A 27,386-nucleotide genomic window follows, 5' to 3' on the forward strand; every position below is an offset into this window, starting at 1 on the left:
GTTCTGTAGGTGGTCTCTGGTTGTTTGTTCTGTATTCTCCTGAATATATATAATATATATATATATATATATATATATATATATATATATATATATATATATATATATATATATATATAAATAAAATAAGAGGCAAGTATTAACAATATTTAAACTACAATATCAGTTGATAGTGACAAACTATTCGCTTTATGCACTTACTGTGAATGGTTATAGCTAGGAAGTTTCAAACTGCAGTTTTACAGCTATCATCATGTATCATTTTGAATGTCTACGGGGACATTAGCACTGTAACTGACATGAAAAATACTGTATAAATATAATAAGGTTAACTTGATAAAAGCTGTCACTTTCTATATATCATTACACATTTTGTCTTACTGAAGTTCCACTATGAATACGTATAGTCTCTAGTCAGGATATTTAAAACAGTCTAGCAGTTTATTATTTTTTTGAGGGAGGTTCCAGCTGAAAAACTATTCTTTCTACCCTTATTGCACAGCATGAATGCCTAGAAGAAGTGATATATATAATATATAATATTTGATAATAGATGCTCTGAGCAAAGAGCATGGTAAGTAACTTTTGAATGGAAGTAAATATACCATAATATGGAATATACAAAGTCCACACTAGGGTACTGCCTTGTAATTTCACCATTGTGAATGTATGTAAAGGTCAGAAAAAACATCAGGGGGGTTAGCTGTAACCGCAAACTACTGCAGGCACAAATACATAACTCGTTTCAGTGCCACTCCTTGCTGGTTAATCATTTAGATAAGATAGGAAGTATAATGTCAACAAAATATACACATAATATTGCTAACAAATGTAAAAAAAAATCCTTTACAAACACTTATTAAAAAAAAAAATGTTTAGAAAAAATGCCAGATGACATATTCTATATACCGCCACTCAGTCCTTCTTACCTTCTGTTCCAAATTAGGTGCTCCTGGGCCTATTGACAAAAGGACAATCCTGGAGCTACTGCAAGCTTCTGACCAGATAGCAACCAGATAGCAACTCCAGGATTTCCTTTGTGTCAATAGGCACAGCACACTTGCACCAAAAGAATCAGGCACAGACATCACCTGCTAGGCAAACAACGGAAATTAAGCCATGATTCATTACAAAGGAAACCTGCAGTTGCATCCATTTTGGCGATTTAGGCACAACTGTAATAGGCACAGCACAATTGCTTCAAGAAAATCACCCATTTGTGTTTACAATGATGCTGGAATTCTGGGGGAAAGCAGTGCATTTTGTGAAAAAAAACATGGTAATTGCGACCTTTTACTTCAATGTTGTACCAAACAGACTGCATGAACTGTGCTGTCTGTTCTATTTACAAAGTCAAAACTGTAAGTTTACACTTGAAACTTTTTATTCCATTATCATTACAAATTCCTAAGCTACTGCACTGCTTAGATACACTGATTTTTCAATCAACTGGGTTGTATTATATATACCTCAATCTTTTTGCAGTATATATATGTTTTTCAAAATGATTGTGCTATATGTGTATATGTGTGCATGTGTGGAGGGACAGGCAGAACCTTTCCTTGTTAAAGGGAAGGGAACCTAGCTCCCATATCCCTACAGCTAAGGCAGGATCAGATTAGTTTCCAGTGAATATGGTGCTCCTCTTGATCAGCTTCAGGGAGCAAGACTCTGAAAATGGTAGACAACATAATGGCAATGTAATTCTCCTACCGCACACCTGTAGTTCACCAATCCTGCAGTTGGTGGTGCGTTCCTTCTGTTGACCCGGCCGGGTCCCTTAGCAACCAATGTGTATAAGAAACGGATCCGCACACACACTGATTAATGCAGTCGGGGAATATCCCCTTTTATTCAGCCACCAGGGGATATTCCCCGACTTTAATCAGCATTAATCAGTGTGTGTGCGGATCCGTTTCTTATACACATTAGACAACATAATGGTGCAGTTCTGTCTTTTAAAATCACATATGGGGAACATACAGGTCAGAAGCGGGGCTGTACAGGTTCCCCTTTAACATTTAGTTGAAACTGATGAAGGCATACAGCTGACCCAACAAGGAAATCTAATTATTCCCTTGAGGAAACAGTAATTAAGATTACCTTCATTCAATGCTTACAGAGAGCTCCAGCAATCAAAATGCTCTCAACCATTATCAGCAATTTTATATTATACCATAAGGCAAGCTCAATACCTATGGAACACCAAAACACACCTATATATATATATATATATATATATATATATATATATATATATATATATATATATATATATATATATATATATATACATATACATACATATATATATATATATATATATATATACATACATACATACATACATACATACATACATAGAGATAGAGAGAAAGTAGCAATTTCAAATCTCTGCAAATTATCTTTATATTCGTGTGTAGGTTTTAAAGTGACCCATTTTTCATAATGTTACATAAGAGGTCCTGGGAACCTCTGATTGCTACTGGATGAAAGACAGTTATGACAGATGTAAACTCTTACCATGTTCATAAAGAAGCTTCATGTTTGTGTCTTTTTTGGCAACCATGTTGTATAGTACCTGAATCCCACTCTGGATCACATTACCGATTACATTGTCTTGATGTTCCTGTAATAGACAAAAGCGCACAATGACAAGCGAGCACTTTCGGCCTTTGTCAAAATGTTTAATTCGTGATTACTGCTACAGAGAGCTTTACACTCATGTTTAGCTTGGCTGCAGTATGATTGGACATCATGCATCCCCCTGCCATATATATTAGAAGCCTGTCTTGTTCATAACAGCGCTTTCAGAAACATTTTCTACCCGAAGATGATAAATGAGCCGTTTATGGTGCTGCCACCAGCGGATCTAATTATTTCTGTTGCAGGTTAGAAGAGAGATTTATGTATAGAGTCAAAAATGACAATATTTTTTATTCGTGTCTTAAGACCACAAAGCGAATGCAATAAAACATTATGTGTTAAAGGTAATCATCATAGATAGATGATTTTTCTTGGTATGATGAATGACAAATTCAGAGCTCCTTTTGACAGTGCCATTGATTTGTCAAATAAGACAAATGCATAGTTGAATTCCAATATTTCTGTAAGTATGCATTTTACATCATTCCTTGTAATTATATTGTGTTAAAAAAACTGAAATGTAGGCATGGTATTTCAGTACTTACAAGAAACTACAATTCGAAAGACAAGTTATATGAAGGTATAAATTCATAGTCAGTATGTATCAAGAATTTACTCGATACGCAAAATGTATTGTGTGCTTGAACTCCTTGCTGCCCTCTTTTCATAATGATCAGACAATCCTAGTTGCTAGTCCAGTAGAGAAACAATTTAAAATCATAACCACCTACCTAGCTGAATCAGCCTTCAGTCAACCCAAAAACCGAAAAGAAATTACATTTTAAGGAACTTAAAATTTTACATTAATTCCAAATGTTCACCTTTGAGGGGTTGTTCACCTTTGAGTCAACTTTAAGTATGCTGTAGATAGTGATATTCTGACATAATTTGCAATTGGTTTTCATTTTGTTTGCATTCGTGGTTTTTGAGTTATTTAGCTTTTTATGCGGCAGCTCTCCAGTTTGCAATTTCAGCAATCCGGTTGCTAGGGTCCCAATTACCTTAGCAACCATGCATTGGTTTGAAAAAGAGACTGGAATAATAATAAGAGAGGGCCTGAATGCGTAATAAAAATGGCCAATAACAATACATTTGTAGCCTTACAGAGCTTGTATTTTTAGTATATTTGATAGCTACAAAGAGTTAGAAGAAGAAGGCAAACAAATCAAAAACTATAAACAAATAAATAATAAAAACCAAGTGAACATTTGCTTAGAATTGGCCATTCTATAACATACTAAAAGTTAACTTAAAGGTGAACCTTTACAATCACAGGGAGAGTTAGATCACCATATTATTGTTTCAACAGATTTCTATCTGGCCTGTAATATAGATGAGGGTAAAGCAAAAGAACGACTACCTGTTTAGTAGATGCAAAGTCAGTCCCACCCTCTGAAAACGTACTCTGAATTACCACTCGAGGGACAGAGCAAGAAAAACCTGTGTGTAGCTCACCTTGGAATTCTCTATTGCTTTCTGTCTGTATCAGTGCTATCTGCTCTCCAGCATAATTACTTTTCAGGCATGCTCATTGCTCACATAGCTGGATATTATTCTCCTTTTGCATTAAGTTGGACAAAGGAAGTAAACAGCTGTTTCTCACAGGACTCACAGAACAATATGGGGCAGATTGTGAAGTGACTAACGTTAGTGAAAATTTGCCAGCGTGACATCATTTTGTTACTTCGCCGATTTACGGTCGCTGTCGTAACTTCGCTAGCGAAGTTGATAGTCTCTAGTGGTAATTTGATCCCTTATGCCTGGTGAAGTTGCGCTCTGGCGAATGGACGTAACTATGCAGATTCACTAAGATGCGGATTTTACTAAACGTTACTTGTTGCGCCAGACTTGCCTTCGCCACCTCAGACCAGGCAAAGTGCAATAGAGTAGATAGGACTTCCTCAAAAAATAGTTGACAAATTTTCTAAGTCTGAAAAAACGCTGGCGACTCATTTTTCAGGGTTATAGACTGCAAAAGATCGTAATTTTTTTCTGGAGTACTCGGCTTCCCCCCCTACATTTCCTAACGTATGGCACATAAACTATACAGTGGGATCATGTGTAGGGCAATATAACACCTCTATTTTGTTTTATTAAGGTTTCCCGGGCTTGTGTCGTGTAATGTATTGGCTGCAACATATACGTCCATTGAACTTTAACTTCCCACCGTATGCAAATTAGGCAACGCTAGCGCAACTTAGCTTCGCTTGCCGCAGTAATGCTAGCACTACTTCGCCAGCGTTCGGCGCCCTAGATGCAACTTCGGATTTTAGTGAATTAGCGTTTTCCTGGCCAAAATACGCCTGGCGAAGTGTTGCGATGTGAGCGAAGCTGTTGTTGGTGAATTTTCGGAGGTTAGTGACTTTGCCTCTAAGAGTTAAGGACATGAAACAGGAAATGCAGAGGTGAGCTACATGCAGTTTTTCATCTTGCCTCCTGTAAGCAAACAGAAAAATAAGAGAGAGGAATAGGAGCCTTCTAACACATGGGGGCCCTTAGTCCTCATAAGGCACGGGAGTGTGGCTGAAATCAAAAATCTACAAGCGGCTTGTGACCTATACATTGCAGCTCAAGTGACAGGTGTCATTGCGATTGATAGATTGGTACAGGGTCTGTTCCAAGTTAATGTCTAAATGCTGGTACATAACACACTTCCCATATATAAGCAAGGTATTCAGTTAAGATGCTGTCACTTCATCGCTGGGATGAGAATGTAGTATTAATGTCATGGCTCTCTACTCATCCACCCCCTTTTTAGTATTAATTTATATTGCCTGCCAGATCGGAATAGGGCCGAGTGCGGGTCGAATTTTAGTCGACTGGCACATAACTATTATCAATACCTTTGCTTATTCACCTTCACTTTAATCATATTATCTCTTCATACATTATTCTATAACCAGTGCCAATGCTTTCTAATATCTGGTAGTGGTTACAAACCAGTGCAAAAGATTGTGTAGAATAAGCATTTTAAAAGGCAACCATGACTGAAAATGAACAGCTTAATTTAGGAACTACAACTGTTGTAAGCATCTGATTCCACTACTACTGAATTGTACAGTTATTCAAATGTACCTTTATGTTGGCATTTATCTGTATAATATTGTATGTTTGAGATGATTGGGTTTTTGGAAATGTTTTATAATATAATATTGACTAATGTATACAACATACACTACTTTGATATCAAGAAATCACAAAAATCATAAATGATATAGCCAATTGGCCTAGGTGCCATACCTGCAATATGTGGCCATTTGTTTACAGTACAGGTATGGGACCTGTTATCCAGAATACTCGGGACCTAGGATTTACAGGCTGACAGGTATTTCCATAATTTGGATCTTGACACCTTAAGACTACTAGAAAATCTTGTAAACATTAAAGGGCACCTGTTGGGTAAAAATGTTTTTCCCAACCAAAGGTGTGGGCTAATAGAGCCTGCATTCCAGTAGTAGATAACAGTAGTTTTTTTTTTTTTTTAAATGCCCCCTGCCAGTGCTACACTACTATAACTACTGTTATCCCCAACCGGAATGCGTGCTATATTAGCCTGCACTTTTGGTTGGGGGATAACATTTTTACCTAACAGGTGTCCTTTAAATGAAGCCAATAGGCTGGTTTTGCTTCCAATAAGGATTAAGTATATCTTAGTTTGGATCAAGTACAAGCTACTGTTTTATTATTACAGAGAAAAAGGAAATAATTCTTTAAAATTTGATTATAATGGAGTCTATGGGAGACAACATTTCCGTAATTTGGAACTTTCTGTATAATTGGTTTACAGATAACAGATCCAATGCCTGTACTGAGTTCACCAAGGTATCTGGTCCTTGTTTTGCTATAGAAAAGAATTGTGATATCATTTATATTTCCAGAGGCAATAAAACATTGTTCAACGTTATTATTTCCTCTTTGAAAATGTTTTTTTCCCAGAACTAAGAAAAACACATTCTCCAGTAAATGGCTGCCACAATTACAAAGTCTACTATACGAACCAACTGATAGTTAGGTACAAAATATTTCTGGTTTAGCAAGAAAGTATTAGATTAATCAAAAAGCAAATTGGATCTTCCTTTTGGGTGAGGTGGCACAAATCAGTTCTTGGGCACTTAATGAACAGTATGCTTGACAGTCTTAATACAAAATAGCAAACACCAACTGAGATAATTAGAACTGAGCCAGCAAAATTCTGGAGTTTGGCAACATAGATGAAACAACTTCATTAAAATGTACAGCTTTTGCAAATGAAAGGCATGGAAGCACTGGACCCTGAAAAATCAGCCTTCTCAAAACTAATTGCTTCAGTGTTTAAGCAGGACAGCAATGAAACACCAATGGCACAGCACAGAAACACGACTGAAGAGTGAAATTCGATTGTTTTGAAAGAGAGAGAACACATTCTGTAAATGCTTTTATATTTAGGGGCAGATTCACTAAGGGTCGAATTTCGAAGTAAAAAATACTTCGAAATTCAACCCTCGAATTGAAATCCTTCGACTTCGAATATCGAAGTCGAAGGATTTAGCGCTAAACGTTCGTTCGATCGATCGAAGGATTTTTCGTTCGATCGAATGATTAAATCCTTCGAATCTAACGATTCGAAGGATTTTAATCCAACGATCTAAGGAAAATCCTTCGATCAAAAAAAGTTTAGCAAGCCTATGGGGACCTTCCCCATAGGCTAACATTGACTTCGGTAGGTTTTATCTGCCGAAGTAGGGGGTCGAAGTTTTTTTTAAAGGGAAAGTACTTCGACTATCGAATGGTCGAATAGTCGAACGATTTTTCGTTCGAATCGTTCGAATCGAAGTCGAAGGTCGTAGTCGAAGGTCGAAGTAGCCCATTCGATGGTCGAAGTACCCAAAAAATACTTCGAAATTCGAAGTATTTTTCATTCGAATCTGTACAGCAGTTCTGTACAAAGCATGTCTATGTAAATAGGAGGCATATATGGAAATGTGCACTCCCAAGATCTCCCCAAGCACTCATTTTGATGATCAAGACCCTTCAAGGTGTGAACAAGGAGGCTTCAGGCCCTGGAATTAATTAAAAATTAACATCCATTGGAGAATAAAATACTCACCTTTTTCATCTCTAGGCAACAGATTCCCAAAAAATCAGTCCCTTAAATATCTTCCTATCAAATGTATCTCTCATACAAGAACCTCTACAACAGTCTGACTCAAGTCATACTCTGCATATGAATATGTTCTAGCCATGATATCCATCATATGTATCTACACTAACACTGCAAGTCAATGATTCAATGATTCAAAGAAAGAGTAGTGTATTTGATGGACTGCTGACACAATCACTAGACTTTATCTTTGTAGAAATCTCGTGGTCAGAGCTTCACAGTCAGAGGAAAATATATCTCAAGCCAGTTGCACCTTTGTCAAGATCTAGTCATGGTCATGAGTTGACATTTTTCCTTTAATATTGCCTAAACTGAAAATTAGACTGCCAAGAGTCTGCAAAACTAAAATGGCTGTAACTGGAGATTATAATGTACAGCTTGATTAATAGAACAATTAAAATGTTAAAACTTAATCTTATATAATTAAAAATAATTTCAAATCAATTTCATGCTATTTAAGAGAATAAATGCTTCTAGCAAGGTTCTAGCAAAACACATTTCTGTGTGATTCCAAACTTTTGAATACTAGTATATTATAGTAAAGTACAGGTATGGGACCTGCTATCCAGAATGCTTGGGACCTGGGGTTTTCCAGATAATTACTTAATTACTTATTGTAATTTGGATCTCCATAACTTAAGTCTACTAAAAAATAATTTAAACGTTAATTAAAACCAAATCTTCATACTAGTACAGTCTATTAAAGAGAAAAAGAAAATCATTTATAAAAATTTTGATTAACTGGATAAAATGGAGTCTATGGGAGATGGCCTTTCCGTAATTCGGAGCTTTCTGACAAACGGGTTATACAAAATCATATACATATGGTATTAGATGCCTTATGTCTTTTAAATAGGTTTGGTTCAAGCTAGGGGTTCAGCTCAGAAGAGTTGATGACAAAAGAAACACTTTTTTGGTTTTCAAACACCAAAAGGTACAAACATGTATTCTAAACTTAATTATTCTACTTAATGCTGCTATACTAAGCAACATCACTCATTACTCAGATTTTCTACCTCTCACTGTTTAAGATATATAATTCCTGATTATCAAAGGGAAAAAACTAATTTAACATTTTTATTTATCTGCACTCTTTGATACTGAAAATCAAAAGAACAAGGACAAATGTCACTAAGTTCTGCTTGCTGAACACTTTACATGAAAGTAACAAACTAGTGTCAAAAAAGATTAGTATTTCCACAGTTGAAACGACAAATCTTTTGAACATATAAGTATTTTTGTACAAGGAGGGTACAGGAAGACCCCCTAAACTATCACGAATGTCTAAAGCTATCTTGTCAGACATCTGCACTATATTAATCGAAGGGTGAAAATAGAACTGTGGTATTTTCCAAAATTATTTGCATCTCTTGCTCTACTACTTACAAAACTACTGTAATTAAATATGTAATTTTGCCAGGGGTGCCCATACTTTTCCATCCAACTGTATAATAGATATTAATGGTAGCAATGTTGTGTAAGACTGTAGTGAGCTGCAACGTTAGCATTAATGAGTATGACTATATTTCTGCCATAAATCAGGAGGATGAGGTTGATCCTACTGTATCCACTTAGTATCACACACAAGCACACATTGGTAGTGTACATAACGATTTACATATATCAACTACAAAAAGGTTAATACAGATTCCTGCAGTGGGTCTGGTATCTACAAAGGTATTCTGGGACTCGGTTGGAATATCCTTCATGTCCCAACTGTGCGGATGGTCCGCAGGTACCCTTTAAATACAGGTGGGTGAGTTGTAGGCAGCCATTTGAGCAAAACAAAAAGTAAAATATACTTTACTTTGTACTTGCGGTTTATGTGACACATCAGGGGTGGGTGTAACTTGATAAGGAAAGAAATGTGGGTTTAAAGATGCAGGTTGGGATGGGGATAATCAGGTACAGGTTGGAAATGGGTCTGCCAAAACAGATCCACAAAGGTCTTTAATACAGAATATAAATTAGGATTTTACCAGGTTATGTCTGTTTAACTAAAGGAAGTGTCTTGGGGATGGTTTAAAGATTGCATTTCATAAGCAGCTACAATGTCAGGTACATACAGTTACTTGAAAAAAAAGGCCACTTTAAATGATAACACTGTACTGTAAATCGCAGCTAACACCACAAGGACATTTTTATTGCTGACAGAGAAGCCTGTAACAGAGATAACTTTCAAGCACATTAACGATTGCCCTGTGCTTTGAGACAGCCGATAGTAGCTTTAAATGCTGAATTGCTAAGCTGATCGCTTCTTACAATAGCTATATATTTAAAAACTAAATGATGTTAACACAGGCTTTGTGTTTTTTTTTCAAACAGTAAAGAGATTACAATTTATGCAGCAAATTCTATTGTGACATATTGCTATTGGAATACTTTACTTACTAATAGTGGTACACATTTCCTCCAGTGCAGTAACCCCATAGCAACTTGCCATTTGTGTTCATTATTGAACTACACTAGAACAATTAAACTGTAGCTATATTCAATTAAACTCATTATATAATTTTGTAATTTTGCGATTTCACACAAAATATGTTGTGTCTGCTATCATAGGGACTTGGGAGTTTATATATTATATATATATATATATATATATATATATATTATATATATATATATAAATTAATATATACATATATATTCATATGAAATTAGTTTTGCCTTGCAGCTTTCTTTGTCTTCCCAACATACGGCAATGGTCAAATGCAAAAAATATTCCTGTGGATTTGTAGTTTGTTTGTTTTATAATTCACTAATTTATAGGCTCTCCCAAAAGCAAATAACTAATTATTGTAGAAGATTATCGAAACTAAAATTTGACATATACAAAGGTTGCTTTCCAAGGTGAATTTTGGGATTGCCAATTGATTTAGTTCACTCAGTATAAATGAGGAGAGCAGACAAATTAAAAAAAGTTAGTTAAAGGGGACCTTTCACCCACACCGGATAGTCTGTATAATAAAAGTCCTTTTAAAATGAATCATTAAACCCAATTTTTTAAATTAAAATAACCACATTGGTTATAAACTCGCTTAAATCTCTCAACTGTCAATCATTATATATTGCCTTAGGCATAGAGGTGGGGCAGGCAATTCATTTCACTTTCCATTCTGTAATTCCTAGCTGTCACTGCACTCCTCACATTCCCTCTCCATCTCCAACATTTAGTTTTGTAGCCAGTGCATGGGCATCAGGGTGCCCCATTTTGGTGCACAAAAAAGATTTTGGCATGATCTAGCTTGCCTTAGTAACAGTTTCCATAAAATGGTGCCTGCCTGTTTTACGGGATTGTAAATTCCAACACTAAAAGAAACAAGATTTAAATATTTTCTATTGTTTTGCTTGACTAACATCAAAAACAGGATTCGGAATAATTTTTTAGGGTGACAGGTCCCCTTTAAGTCTTATGACCATTTACACATGAAAAGAGCAGCTCCATGGTTGTGTGTTTAACATTGCCAGAGTCACTATTGAATTACAGTCAGGGCACTACCTACAAGGAGTTTATATGTTCACCCTATGTCCTTGTGGATTTTCTCCCACATTCCAAAAACAAACAAAAATTAATTGGCTGCTGATAAACTTGACCACAGTGTGTTATTGTGATAGTGACCTTAAATTGTAAACTTCCCCGAAAAAAGGATTGATGTGAATGGTGTATAATGACTGTACAGCACTGTAGTGTATGTCAGCATTATCTAAATAAAGACTAAGGGGGTTATTAATCAAAATGCAAATTTTTCTGATACATTTTATTTAAAAAAGTCTGAGCAAACTAGAATTCATGATTTTACATTATTTATTATTAAAAAAGCATGATTTAATCGAATTTGGGTAAAACTCTATAAAATTGTGAAAAAAAAACTAATTGTATGATGTCAGATTTTTTTTAGGGCTTTTCGGATTTTTGCCAGAAAAAGTCCGATTTTCATGCCAATTCAAGCGCTGACCACATAAACTTCCAAATAGCATAGGGACCTCTCCCATTGATGTATATACAACCTCGGTAGGTCTGAAAAGAAGGATTTTTGGATTCGACTTTTTCCATCCCCAGGGTATTATAAATTTTTTCCCACAAAAAAAATCTGATTTTATAGTAAAAAAAACTTGAATATCAGTAACTGCACTTCTGATGAATTTTAAAAGTTCACAAAAAGTCAACCATTGTCTTATTAATATGAGAACTGAAAGCAGGCTATGAAATTTTCCATTCTGAAGAGCAAAAAAGTGCATCTAGGGGGTGACCCATAGAATTATCATTTACTAATAACAATTTTACAGTTTCTGCTCCTTTAATTTTATAGCAATGTTTTAATATTTTTTTACAAAATAGAACCAATTTTACACAAATTTGCATGTACGGGTATTTGTTATCATACTTTTGCACATGCGTTGGACTACATATTATTTACATTACAGTAATTAGCAATTCCATTTATCATATCTCCCCTTTTTAAAAAGTAAAAATGTATAGATACTATTACCAAGAGAAGACAAACTAGAGCAAAAACAGTACATTCAAATAAACATGAAAAGCATAAATAGAAATGTAATACATTTCTAGCTCACTTCTATGGATGTAAGCTAGCAAACTTCACTGGCGAGGAGCTTGAATAGTGTATCAGTGTGCTTAATGCACCCATAATGACTGGAATAGGTAGAAAATTAAATATAATCATGTGCTATTAAGTACACTCTGACTCAATTTCTACAACAGTAAATTGTTTCCTACAATTTGCCTGGTGTCTCCTGACATAACATACAGCAGGAGCCTCTATCTATAGAAAATAAGCCTCAGATTTCACAATGATGCCCCCTGAGATTAATAGGTGGACACAGGTCATCTGCATCCGGCCAATCATCCTACAGCCTAAATAATTATTTCAAAATGATGGAAATTGAGTTCCTATATTTGTATCTCAGATCTTTAAGGTCTAATTAGAATTTCACTCACAAGTTACACTGTCTGATATGGAGATGCTATTCACCCTGTCTGCATCCTGTGTTCTATGGTCTTAATAAGAAGGGCAGCAGGCATAATCTCCAATCCATTCCCCGGAGAGCTTTGCATTAAATGGACTGCATTAGGCTTCCATTCTCTGCACCACTTTATTTGTGCTGTTGAAAGAGAGGGAATCTTATTCAGGCCTTCAGTGCTTTTCCGGGCTCTGTTATCGATCAAAACTGCAAGGCTTTTTGCTTTTAGCAATATGCTGCTATCCTATCCAGATGCGAACAGGGAAGCCAACGTGCCTTGAATGTAAACACTGTATTGGAGGAAAGACTGTTGCAGTACAGGAGTAGTAATGACTGAGAACATTCCAAAAACACTTGTACGTTTCTCAATATAGGAGATGCTGTAATTGCTGGCTGTAAGAACAGACATATTATAGGGCACATACTTAAAGGGATACTGTCATGGGAAAAAAAAAAAAAAATTCAAAATGAATCAGTTAATAGTGTTGCTCCAGCAGAATTCTGCACTGAAATCCATTTCTCAAAAGAGCAAACTGATTTTTTTATATTCAATTTTGAAATCTGACATGGGGCTAGACATATTGTCAATTTCCCAGCTGCCCCAAGTCATGTGACTTGTGCTCTGATAAACTTCAATCACTCTTTACTGCTGTACTGCAAGTTGGAGTGACATCATCCCCCTCCCTTTTCTCCCCCAGCAGCCAAACAAAAGAACAATGGGAAGGTAATCAGATAACAGCTCGCTAACACAAGATAACAGCTGCCTGGTAGATCTAAGAACAACACTCAATAGTAAAAACCCATGTCCCACTGAGACACATTCAGTTACATTGAGAAGGAAAAACAGCATCCTGCCAGAAAGCATTTCTCTCCTAACGTGCAGGCACAAGTCACATGACCAGGGGCAGCTGGGAAATTGACAAAATGTCTAGCCCCATGTCAGATTTCAAAATTGAATATAAAAAAATCTGTTTGCTCTTTTGAGAAATGGATTACAGTGCAGAATTCTTCTGGAGCAGCACTATTAACTGATTCATTTTGAAAAAAAAAATTTTCCCCATGACAGTATCCCTTTAAGCTGCAGTTGCTCATCCCTATGACACCCTTCCAGCAGACCCTGAGTATAAGTGATTTTTAGTGATTCAAGGTGTGGGTTTTATCGCAGGTACCACATGGTGAAATGCCATTGGTTAAGCAAAATCATAGGATGTGCCAAATACATATGGCATGTACAGAGGATACTGCAAATTAACAGAATAAAAGAACAAACAGTTGAAAAAGTATAGAAAAGAATATGAGAACATGGAGATTTGTCAAGATTTCAAATTTATAATATATAAGTATGGAATCCGTTATCGAAGGCATCTCCCATAGACTCTATTTTATCCAAATTTTCATAATTTTAAAAAAGTATTTCCCTTTTTTTTGTATTAAAAAAACATTACCCTGTATTAGATCCAAACTACGGTATTATTAATCCTTACTGAAGGTAAAACAAGCCTATTGGGTTTAATTAATGTTTAAATGATTTTCTAGTAGACAAATGATAGAAAGATCCGTTATCTGAAAAACCCCAGGTCCCATACCTGTATATACTAAATCTTATTCACATTATTTGTTATTATACCAAATTATAAGAAAAAGAAAAGATTTGTGGGCTGGAAGATTTTGCTATGATATAAATTATCCATCCATTGACACAGAATGACAGAGGCTCCAGCAATAGCAAATTGTTCTTTTGTTCTTAAAAAAAACAAGAGTTGTAATGTTTTCTAAACTTTCAATGATCAGCAGAGATATGAATTTTAATCTAATGGAACATCAAAGTCAGATGGTTATTTTTAGATGCATTGATTGTACCCATCATGAATAATGCAGTGGTTAAGGTTTTCATGTTAATTTTATGCATATGGCATGCTTTTCATTAAACTACTTAGTATTCTACTTTTTAGCTGTTATTTATCAACACTAGTGTGTAAATAATTAACACTTTACAATTACTACAATGGATAAAATACAGAAAAGATTTTCCTCCAGTTCATTTAAACCCCATAGAGGACTTAAATGTAATAATGGAGCACAATTATTTAAATTGTAATGTATATAATAAACAATTTTTTATTTATTGCTGTATGGCTGGGTCACACATTAATTTGCATAGAAAATATAAGTTTAGTGCAGCCATGCATTACTTAGCTACATAGGAATGATTTTGGTGGCATAACACTGCATAATTATTATTAGTTATAAGCAAGGTGAAGGTGTCCAAAAATACCTACATGAAAATGATAATCCATCATATGAGAAATCATTTCTCTCTGCACAATCAAAACCAAAGATTTACACTTCTTATCAAATATGACTGTGATCTGTTCATACTCACATTCTGGCCTTCATAATGGTTATATTTACAAATTTATGCTTGGCTAAGACCTGAAACAAAAACAAAGTTTTTCCAGAAATAGAAAAGAAAGTCTATTTTCAGGCTTAGAGCTGGACATCTATATAATTGTATGTTTCGTGGTCTGGGAAAGCTGACTGGGTGGTGAGGGTTTATGGAGACACTAAATTACGGTACAAGTACAAGGTTTGATGCTTACAAAGCATAAATCAAATACGAAATGCATATTTAGGTCAATTACTTAGAAACCAAAAAAGCTGCTATTTAATATCTACATTTAAAAAAACAAACAATGCTGGGGATAACAGACATTTTGAAAAGGCTATGAAAAATGCAGTACATTGGTATTGAAATGTAAACGGTTAAGGTAGTCTTAAATGAATAGCAGACCTTATCTTTTATACACTACTCCAATTCAATTATGTTAGTTAAAATGTTTTTAAATATTCTTTAAGTTTCTTTTCAAAAAGGTCACTCTAATTTGTTTATAGTACACTAGCCTTTGAGGAATGGCACCACATTAAATTGGGACAGATGAAATATTAGATGGAAAATCTGAGATTTTGTAAAAAACAGAAACCGTTAATAAGCATTTTACATAGATCAAAAAGAGAGAATTACATTTTTTTCTCAATATATCTTTAAAGGAATTAGCTATCAAAGCAAAATCGCACATACGATATAAGCTTTGAAGTACTGCATTTCAAAAGGCAATAATCTAAAAACATGTTATATGTCAGAGTTACATATTTTCTAATAAATATTTAAGGAAAAAATTAAATGAAACAAAGGTTATTCTGGTGTGATGGTACCTCAGATTTTCGGGCTGATCGGCTTATACGTCAGTTTCATACTAAATTTCCTAATAATCCTAGGGGTCTGGTGTTCCCCTCTAGGGGGACGCCCGCTGCCACCTACTCTCTTGCCCCCTTCCAGGTTTGAAATGTGCTTAGCTTGTGCGCATCTTTTATTCTCTGGATTTTTACATAGAAACATTTTAAAAGTCATATCTGTCCTCCAGAAAATGTGCTGTTATATCATGTAAATTAAAAAAAAAATGTAAATCTAAAAGTTTCTTTTCTGCCAAGTAAAACCAAGAAAATAATCTGCTCCAAACTCAATCAAAATAGACCACTATTTAAACCAAGCACCCTTACGAAAAATTATACTAAAAAGCAAATTTTATCCTACAAATATGGCAGAAAAAAACTTTTTAAAGAATATTAAACAGATGGCACAAGGTAGAGTGTCCGGCCCATGTCAGGGTCTCCTTCGCCCGATATAATTTTGAGAGCAGGCGGGGATGGCGGAAGCTAGTAGCGGAGTCACCGCTTCAGTTGGGGGAAGATTAGTGCAGGCGCGACGGAGCTCCTACTTCCGGGTTCGGCCACGTGGTCTAGGACGCCGGGGCCGCATCATACACGGAACAGAGGTTTTCCGTGCCTGTGCGCTAACTCTTCCCGGGGGCAGGGCATAGCACAAACAGGAGTCTGTGATTGGCTCCCATCGAGGGCGGGAGCATCAAGACTATTAAAGCAGAAGTGAGGGGGCTCGATTCCTCCATTGATCTTCTAGCTGCACGCTGCCTCGGCCCTCTGGTGCTTGTGCTCCTGGTAGGTAGAGGGACTTATTTGAAGGAGACTGCAATTGAGATTCTGCTCATGGGGACCTTATTGGTGTATCCTTTTTTTTGGCAGATCTTACCAGTCCCTGGGTTGTCCCAGCCGCCATCCCCAAAAAGTCTGCACCCCTGGTTGAGGTATAAAAAAAAAACAAAACAAAAAAAAAAAAAAAAAAAAAAAAAAAAACGGTCAGAGGGCTAGAAGGCTAAATCTATGGTGGGATGTTGGCTATTCCCAAGGACTTCTAATGAGGTTTCCTTTTTTTCCGACAGTGTTATGAAACCGTCCAGATCAAGAGAGAGATCTAAGGAACACTCTATGTCAAGGGAAGAGAATGTTCAAGTCACGGAACCTCGTTGCTTGGGTTGCTCTGAAGCGCCTCTTCCGGAGAAGAAGCTCTGTCAGTCATGCCTAAATGCTGCTGCTGGTCAATCCACTAGTCCTAGTGCTGACATCATAGCATGGATTAAGGAGGCAGTAGCTAAGGAAGTTCAGGCTGTTTCGGGTGAAAGGAGGCTTCCTCCAGTAATATCTATGGAGCCAGAGGATGAACACGAATCATTAGCAACCTCGGTTCTACAGTCTTCAGACTCGGAAGAGGAGGACGCTCAACATTCCTCTTTTGACTTCACCCTAGTTCAGCCTTTAATAAAAGCAGTAAGAGCCTCCTTGACCCTGCAGCAGGAGGAGCCTTCCACTTCATCATCTTTCTTGCCTAAATCCAAGGGGAAGTTACAATCCTTTCCACTACATCAGGAGGTGGGGGACCTGATTAAGATGGAGTGGGAGACAGTGTCCAAACGCAGCTCTAACCATGTTAGGTTTAGTAAGCTATATCCATTCAAAGAGGAGGATATGAAAGATGTATCGACGCTTCCCAAAGTTGATGCCCCAGTCCTCAACCTATCCAAGAATACGGTGCTACCAATAGAGGACCAGGCAACATTGAAGGAACCGATGGATAAACGCTTGGACACTGATCTCAAAAGAGCATTTTTGGTTGCGGGAGAATCTCTCAGACCAGCAATTGCGAGTCTCTCAGTGGTTAAGGCCTTCGAGGTCTGGCTTTCAAATGTGGATTCCACATTGAAGGAAGGCCGAGATAGATCTGAAATTATTAATGGTCTAAAGGAGCTGAAGCTTGGTTCAGCTTTCCTTATGAATGCCTTAATAGATCAGATTCGACTGGCATTTAGATCTCTCTCCTTATCCGTTTCTGCAAGGAGGGCACTATGGCTTAGGTCTTGGGAGGCGGACGCAGCATCCAAGTTTGCCTTATGTTCGTTACCCTTCCAAGGACAAGTCTTGTTTGGGAAAAAATTGGAAGAGCTTATATCTAAAGCTTCCGGAGGCAAAAGTCAGTTATTACCGCAAAAGAGGAAACGTAGATATCCAAACAAGCAGTCTCCTAAAGGAAATAGTGCATTCAATACTAGATCCTCTTCGTATGATCAGCGTCCTTTTCGTCCCAAAACGGAGACGGCAAGATCTAGCAACTGGAGAGGGGGACAGTCGGGCTTCTTCCGTGTGGCCAGAGGGAAGTCTTCCAGTAACACCAGGAAGCAGTTCTGAAGGTGGTGCTCCCCAGGGGCAAGCAGTGGGAGCAAGACTGAAACTGTTTCGAACCGCCTGGGAAAAATCAATAGACGACAAGTGGATCCTGAGTATCATAAGGGAAGGCTACAGACTGGAGTTCAAGTATCATCCAAATCCTTCCTTCTGCCCATCTCCCCTTCCATCATGTCCAGTAAAGAGGCTGGCTCTTCAGTCATGCCTAGCTTTAATGTTGACACAGAAAGTAATTACTCAGGTTCCAAGGAACGAGAGAGGTCAAGGGAATTACTCAATATTCTTTATAGTACAGAAGGCATCAAAAGCCTGGCGTCCAATCCTAGACTTAACAGCGGTCAATCGGGCCTTGAGAGTCCAGCGTTTCAGAATGGAATCCCTAGAGTCAGTCAAGGCAGCTGTTGCTCCAGGGGATTGGATGTGTTCCTTGGACATCAAGGATGCATACCACCATGTGCCAGTCTTCAAAGAAGATCAACGATTCCTGTGATTCAAGGTGGACAACCATCACTTTCAGTTCAGGTGTCTGCCCTTCGGTCTCTCCACAGCACCAAGGGTCTTCTCGAAAGTACTGGTGACCCTGGTTGCCTATCTTCGTTGGAAAGGAATTCGAATTTTCCACTATTTGGACGACCTGATAATCCTGGCATCATTTCAAGATCAAGCAATCGAACACAGGAATCGAGTAATGGAGTTCCTGGAGTCCCATGGCTGGACTCTGAATCTTCAGAAGAGTCAAATGACACCAACCCAGACTCCACAGTACTTAGGGGCAGTATTAGACTCAAAAAAGGGAATAATTTCTCTGTCAACAGCAAGACAGAAGACCCTCAGGGAATCAATCAGGTCTTTGCTTCCCTCTCTCAATATTCCAGCAAGCTTGTGCCTAAAGATATTAGGAATGATGTCATCCACCATCGGGCTAGTCTCTTGGGCACATTGGAGGATGAGGCAACTACAGGTTGCGTTCCTTCAACAATGGGACGGCGAAGACAAAAATCAATTGATCAAGCTTCCCCCCTCACTGATTCCAGATCTGCAATGGTGGCTGATCTTTTTCCGAGCGATTGGCTGATAATGTCTACAGATGCCTCAGGAATAGGTTGGGGAGCACAGCTAGGTTCTCAAGTGGCTCAAGGCTCATGGCCAGGTCCCTGGTCAGACGCGCCATCAAACGTATTAGAACTAAGGGCTATCCTCCAGGCTTGTATGTTCTTTCAGGATCAGCTCAAAGGCACAAGACTGAAGATAAGATGCGACAACATTACAGCAGTCTCATACATAAGAAGACAAGGAGGAACAAAAAGTGCTTGTCTCTTGTCCGAGGTGGAACCGATTTTCCGTTGGGCAGAAACAGCCCTGCAGGACTTTACAGCAGTATATCTGCCAGGGAAAATGAACAAGGCTGCAGATTTTCTCAGCAGATATGCAGTAGGGAATCACAACTGGAGCCTAAACCAGAGGATCTTCAGGATTATGGTCCAACAGTGGGGTCAACAGGGGATAGACCTTATGGCATCATCCAACAATACCAAATGTTCCCTGTTCTTCTCGAGAGAACAGGATCCAGCAGCCTTAGGAGTGGATGCCCTATCTCAGAGGTGGACGCATCCTTTGAGTTATGTCTTTCCTCCTCTGCCTCTGATTCAGAGAGTGATTCAGAAAATCAAACAGGATCGGGCAGAGGTAATTTGCATAGCTCCAGCTTGGCCCCGAAGACCGTGGTTCACGGACTTGGTCCAGCTCTCAACGAGACAACCATGGAAACTTCCAGTGACAGAGGATCTCCTAGTCCAGGGCCCATTTGTACACCCAGATCCGGGTCAGCTGGCACTCACGGCATGGAGACTGAGCGGCAGAACTTAGAGGCTCAGGGCCTCTCACAGAAAGTAATTCAGACTCTACTGAGATCAAGAAAGACTTCAACAAACACAAGATACTCAAAGGTCTGGGACGTTTTCGCTAAGAGTCGAGGTCCTTCTACTGCTCTTCCAGTGGAAGTTGTGGAAGTCTTGGAATTTTTGCAATCAGGTCTGGAAAAGGGGCTTAGTGTTAATACTCTTAGAACGCATGTCTCAGCCATCTCAGCCTTCTCAGGAGTTAGATGGTCTCAACAACCCCTAGTTGTTCGGTTCTTCAAGGCGGCAGTCAGGATCTTGCCATTCAGAAGGTCTTCATGTCCAACTTGGGATTTACCAAAGGTACTCAAAATGTTGTCCTCTCCTCCATTCAAGGAGACAGTATCTCTTTCCTTATGGCTGCTTACTCTTAAAGTGGTCTTTTTGGTAGCCATAACATCCGCTAAGAGAGTGGGAGAGTTGCAGGCTCTCAAGTTTTCTCCAGACAGTCCAGCCTTCTTCAAGGATAGAGTAGCTCTAAGATTCTGCTCATCATTCAAACCGAAAGTGGTCTCATCCTTTCACCTCAAGGATGAGTTAGTTTTGCCAGCTTTTCCTGATGAAATTGATTCTCCGGAGTTACGCTCCCTCGACCTGGCAGAGAATTTGAAAACATACTGTGAGATGTCTAACTCAATCAGGAAATCGGACAGAATATTTGTCCTTCCCTCAGGTCCCAGAAAAGGTGAAGCGGCTTCAACTCAAACAATCTCTAGATGGATAAAAGGTGTTATCAAAAGAGCATATTCTTCCTCAGAGTTACCAGAACCAGCAGGTATTAAAGCACACTCAACCAGAGGGCAAGCAGCCTCATGGGCGGCTGAAGCAGGGGTTCCGTTGGAAGTAATCTGTCGGGCAGCATCTTGGTCTACTCCCTGCACGTTTATTTCTCATTATAAACTGGACTTGAATACTGCAGAGCACTCCCTTTTCGTTCTAAAATATTGAGATCTGCTTCCTCTGCACATTAAAGTTTTTTGCATAAAATATTCTTGGTTACAGTCATTCCCACCCTGGGACGGTTAACTTGCTACGTCCCGTAAGTATTGACATGGAGAGGATTAGGGAAAAGGGAAAATTGTTTCATACTTACCATAATTTTCCTTTCCTTGTCCTCTCCATGTCAAGATCGTTCCCGCCCTATGACTTCAGTGTTAAGGGTAAGAACTTGGTACTAGACGCCGGAAGAGGGGTAGGTACCTAGAATTTATTAATTTGGTGGGTGGGTTCTACATTGGAGAGGGAGGGGCCATTCCCGTAAGTATTGACATGGAGAGGACAAGGAAAGGAAAATTACGGTAAGTATGAAACAATTTTCCTTTATCTCTTTTGATCAAAACAAAGGTGTCAATTTCCATAAGATTTCAGTTCTGAATAGGCTTTTTATTAAATATACCTGGGATATCATTAGATATCCCTGGGTTAATTATCCACCAGAAAATCCACTAGAGGTAGAGTTTACAACTTATTGCAGGTATCAGATCTATTATCTAGAATGCTTTATGTCCTGGCTTTTTCAGTAATTTGGATCCCCATACTTTTCATCTAGTGGATGGATATGTAGCAAAATTCCGCATTTCACCATCTGCAAATGTTTTCACAAAACTGTGGAAAAGAATTGCAGCGGAAAAATTTGCAGTGACAAAAATGTCGCTTTTGACTTTAATGCATTTGGACAAAAAAGTCACCATTAGTTAAAAGTCCATTAAAGAATGATGTATTGAGTGGAAAAATTAAGCCTGAAAATTAAAAATGCCCCAAATTAACCATAATGTAGTATGTGGCTTGTTTAATTACAGGTATAGAATCTGTTATCTGTAAATCCATTATCCAGAAGGCTGGCTCCAAATTACGGAAAGATGGTCTCCCATAGACTACATTTTATCCAAATAATCCAAATTTTTAAAATTGATTTGCTTTTTTCTCTGTAATAATAAAACAGTACCTTGTACTTGATCCCAACTAATTTTGGACAATTAGTCGCTGAGTGAAAAGAGGAAACCATTTGCTGTTGTTAGAACTATTTTTTTTAAGAGAATTATTTTTGAAAAAGATTATATTTTAACACATAGGGGCACATTTACTATTGGTCCAATATCGAGGGTTAATTAACCCTCGATATTCGACCGTCGAAGTAAAATCCTTCAACTTCGAATATCGAAGTCGACGGATTTACCGCATTTCGTTCGATCGAACGATTTGAAGGATTTTAACCCATCGATCGAACGATTTTCCTTCGATCAAAAATAGCTAGGAAAGCTTATGGAGACATTCCCTATAGGCTAACATTGGCGCTCGGTAAGTTTTAGGTGGCAAAGTAGGTGGTCAAAGTTTTTTTTAAAGAGACAGTACTTCGACTATCGAATGGTCGAATAGTCGAACGATTTTTACTTCGAATCGTTCGATTCAAAGTCATAGTTGAAGGTCGAAGTATCCAAAAAAAACCTTCGAAATTCTAAGTATTTTTTATTCTAATCCTTCACTTGAGCATAGTAAATGTGCCCCTTACTGTTCGTACCATTGCAATGTACCCTTCACTGTTTTTATTATTTGTAGTTAAATTTTCAAACAAAAAGCCACACTCTCAAAATATAATCGTAATAGAGTAGATGAAATAAAATATTGTACAAAACAATATAAATCTCAGGTTCCCATCTCACATACACATAAATACATAATAGCATGCACTGCAACAAAATACAGTTTACAAATGATGACTTTAAGAACAGAATAGTTCAGAGCTACTAATCATTAACTTCAGAAACTTTAGTGGCAAAATCTTTCATCTTTTATAGAATATTTTATGCACACAATAATCGGAAATTCAGTTACCTTGAAGGGCTTTCTTCTACAAACAACATTTTTATATTATACATAAATTTTATTTTTTCTTGACTTTTTTTCACATGTAAAAGGAGATTAAATTAAGCAGAAGAATAGTTTTTCTTTCCAAGCACATTCTGCTGTACAAATGAGAACAATAAAGAAGATGCAGCTTCAACCATACAATATTTAGAAACACACAACCACAATTTACACTGACACAACTAATCATATAATGCCTTGTGATAAAACAAGACAGTACAATAGGTTCTATATGCTGAAAATGTTTAAAATGACTGCTAAGACATAAAAAGAATAAAAATATTTATAGTCACTTCATTTTGCTCTACATATTCAGTAAAATAGCTTTCACAGTTTGGGTTGGTTAACCATAAAATACATCTGCTTCTAAATCCGGCAATACATTTTTTTATTTTAAATGCCCCATGAGTCTGCATGATATGTGAATACATGCCTTAATGGAGAAAAAAAGCTACCAAGGAAGTTTACTGCCAACAGAGTAGCCACAATAGTGCAAGCAAAAAAGCTATATTTATTATGCAGAATGCTTTACCACACCTGAGTAAACAGCTCTAGAAGCTGTTTGTTTAGATAGCAACTGCTTTATTACATTGGTGTGACATAACTTCCTGTCTAAGTCTCTCCCTACTTGTTCATAGCTCTGGGCTCAGATTACAGCAGGGAGGGGAGGAGTGAGTGGAGCAAACTGAGCATGCTCAAGCCCGTGCCCTGAAGGTTTAAACTGAAAGAAGGAAGTCTGATACAGAAGCCTCTGTGTACACAATAGAATGAAAGAAATGCTGTGTTTCTTTTGACAGAGGACTCAGAGAAGCATCTTTTGAGGGTTCACTGGTGTATTTATATATTTTTTTTCTGATAAAGCTTACTTAGTTTTAACCTTTCCATCTCCTTTAAAATATTCCTATTCAGTTTCTCGACATGATTTCAATAGTGTGGGTTCTTTCCTGTCCATTGGCCACTCATATTGTAAATCATTCCCTTTGTTATGTTATCTGTCCACTCTGGGACCTCTGGAATGCCTTCCACATTTGCACACGCCAGCTCTATTTCTACATACTGACCAAATTTGTTTTTGGTTGTAATGTTTTTTCTAATTATTATTTTTTGCATTGTTTTGAACATCTTTTTGTATATTAAAGGTTCAATTTACTATGATGTACACACTATTACTCTAGGACAACCTGAATTGGCTTTTACAATTTGTGGTATTTAAAGTTTTTTTTGCAAGCCCTCAGGTTGAAATGTGGCTACCTGTTTGCTAGGACCCTGGCTGTCCATAGGAACAAGGCAGAAGTTTGATTGTAAGATTAGAAATTGACTATAAAACCTATAAACAATAATAATCTAGCCTCAGAACGAAAACTATTTTATACCAACTTTTATATGAATATGTAGCACACGTCTTGTGTTGTATATCCATACTTCAAAAAAACAAGATTTGGCCCTTGCTTGCCCAGACTAGGCGCATAGTTGTGCTATAGATGAAGAATTAAACAGCAAGATTGCTCAATGCATGAGCCCTAGTTTACAACCCCAGGCACCTTTCCTAACCAAACATCAAATGTTAGGAGCAACAAGAGATTAACACATGGTATATCAATCTCTACTCAATGCAGCAAACATTGTTTAAAACTCAGTACATGCCCTTTCCACTCCAACACGATAAAATACTGCTATAAATTTTAATGATGACAGAACTTTTTTTTTAGTAAAATCATTCCTTAGGTTACATATGATGAAGTGAAACCAGTGTTGTACAATGCTATAACAACGTTTAACCTCTGGAATACTTTTATGCGCGGCATACTTAGTAATGCTGCCAGCACTAGGTGCTCTAGTAATATCTCTTTTCTAAACATATCAAAATCTGTGGTGTCACAGCCTTGGGGCAGACAACTCACTATGATCTCAGTGAACACAGCTTTGATACTGGATAATTTACAGCACTGAACTAATTTGCGAGGAAATATAAGATTATTTTATGTAGGGGAAATATATAATGTGTGATCTGGATGAAATTGGCTACAGTTTTAATGAGCTAGAATTGTATAGCACTTTTCTATAGCAGGAAATAAGAAGAAGCTCTTACCAAAATGACCTGGAAGAGAACCGGTACAAGCTTGTTTTCTTCAATTAACCTGTAAAACATTAACAAAAATGGATTTTGATATAAAAACAGTTTTTAATTCTAAACTATATAAACATAAGCAAAATAAAATATATGAAAATGAAAGCTGGGAGTGTGAAATGTCTCTCATACAGCATGTCTTAAATATACAGAGAGTAGGTTCTGTAGTGAATAAAGTACCACCTCTAGTAAAATATAAGGATATTATAAGTCACTGAGGAGTTCCAAGACCATATAAAAGCAAGAGGCTAGAGGCTGAGGCAGAAGGATTTGGTTCGGCCTGGTGGAAGGATTCGGCCGAATCCAGCTGAAAACGGCCGAATCCTGGCCAAATCCCGAACCAAATCCTGGATTTGGTGCATCCCTACTATAAGGTAGTCGTTGGGCTACTTTGATTTTGTTAATTATCACCCAATAATTACATTATTTATATCACAATTCATAGACATTACAGCCATTTTTATTATATCTATCTTTGTTTACACTTGAAAATCTAAAACGTGAAAGAATATTACCGACCTGAAAACTCGAATCGAGTTTTTTCTCCCAAATGACAAAATTGCATCAGTTTGTATTGTGACAAAAAAAAATGCACTCAGCCAGAGAAATAATCCACTGGCCAAAAATTCTAAAAAAGTATGAAAAAAAAAACAAAACATGAGCCTTAAACAGGCAGTATATCCCCATGCTCAGCTTAAGTTCAATGATGAACATACTTTGCCTACTTCTTGCTACGCCAAGCTACTCCATGTTTAGTCCTTGTGAGGTAGCTAACAGCTTCCTCCCTTAAAGGGGACCCGTCACCCAAAAAAATTATTAAAAATCCTATTCTATCACATTAGTCAAGCAAAATGAACTTAAATTACTCTATATAAATTATTTGAATCTTGTTTCCTTTAGTCTGGGAATTCAAAATGATAGCAAACAGGCAGCAGCCATTTTGTGCACACTGTTATTAAGGCAAGCCTTGTATCATCTCAGAATCTTGTTTGTGCACCAGATTGGGGGACCTGATGTCCATCCCCATGTCCTGGTTACACAGTTATATGGTAAAGAGAACGGTGGAATGTGGGGAGAGTAGTGACATCTAGGAAGTGCTGAATGGAAAGTGAAAGTAATTGTCTGCCCCGCCTCTATGCCACTGGCATAGAGGAGGGGCAGACAATATTTGATTGACAGCTGAGATTTTTAAATGAGTTTACAACAGCTATGAATGCTTTAATAAAAAATAGAAATTGGATTTCATGTTTAATTTGAAAAGGACTTTTATTATCCAGATTTTTGTGTCTGGGTGACAGGTCCACTTTAACCCATTGTTGTGACGGTTTTGTTAATAGAAGACCATTATGAAGGGAGATTATCTATGCACTGGGAATATAATTATCTTCATCTCAAGAACCAAACATGGAGTAACTTTTTCCTCTTTGCCCTGTTTAGCTCAACACATGACAAAAAGCATAGATGGACAAAAAGTATGTTCTAAGTCCTAAATATTGCACACAACATGGGGATATACTGTCCCTTTAAATTAACAAACTGCCATATTACAAAAAAGCACAATCTTTGTGAATTGTATATTTTCAACCTGTTTTCATTCCCATAGTTAAAAAAAATATTGACTAAGTAATTTGTGTTCAAACACAAAAGAGTAACTCTTTACTTTAACTTTTACTCTGGTTGGCTGCTTCATAATTAATTTGTCTTTCCCATGATTAACTTTAACAACTACCAAGTCACCTTAATCTGCCGCTTTTAAAAACAGACCTTTACTTTTTAAATTAGCAAACAGAGATGCAGCAGCTCACAAAGATAACACAGACGATTAGCAGAGCTGCGTGTTGTACAGTGATTAATGAGAGTGCTCTGCAAGCTTCTGTAAATGAGTCATTTGTTTTTAAAGAATACTGTAGATTCAAGCTCCTTATTATTCCCATACGCACATGAGCTTGAATTTTTATGTTAATGACAGTCTTTTAGAAAAAAAAATTAATTCATTTTTCCTTTCATGTAGATAGAAGGACTTAACCACACTGACTGTTACCACTTTTCAGCCAAAATAAGACTGTCCTGAGGAAGCTACATCTATCAAAACATTTGATTAAGAAATTATGATCACTGTCAATAAGAATAG

At 37.3% G+C, this 27,386-nt stretch overlaps 1 protein-coding gene across 2 annotated transcripts in view; it reads right to left on the reverse strand.

Annotated features, from left to right (window-relative positions):
• Positions 1-27,386, reverse strand: part of ulk4.L (unc-51 like kinase 4 L homeolog) — a 230,495-nt gene that overhangs the window by 82,584 nt on the left and 120,525 nt on the right. For both annotated transcript variants that reach the window (XM_018267520.2, XM_018267518.2), the window contains exons 32-33: positions 25,217-25,265; positions 2,524-2,629 (exon numbers count right to left, since the gene is read on the reverse strand). In XM_018267520.2, the coding sequence (XP_018123009.1) occupies positions 2,524-2,629; positions 25,217-25,265 (155 nt within the window). The remainder of the gene's footprint in view (positions 1-2,523; positions 2,630-25,216; positions 25,266-27,386) is intronic.

This window comes from Xenopus laevis, chromosome 6L, assembly GCF_017654675.1.
Source record: "Xenopus laevis strain J_2021 chromosome 6L, Xenopus_laevis_v10.1, whole genome shotgun sequence".
NCBI lineage: Eukaryota > Metazoa > Chordata > Amphibia > Anura > Pipidae > Xenopus > Xenopus laevis.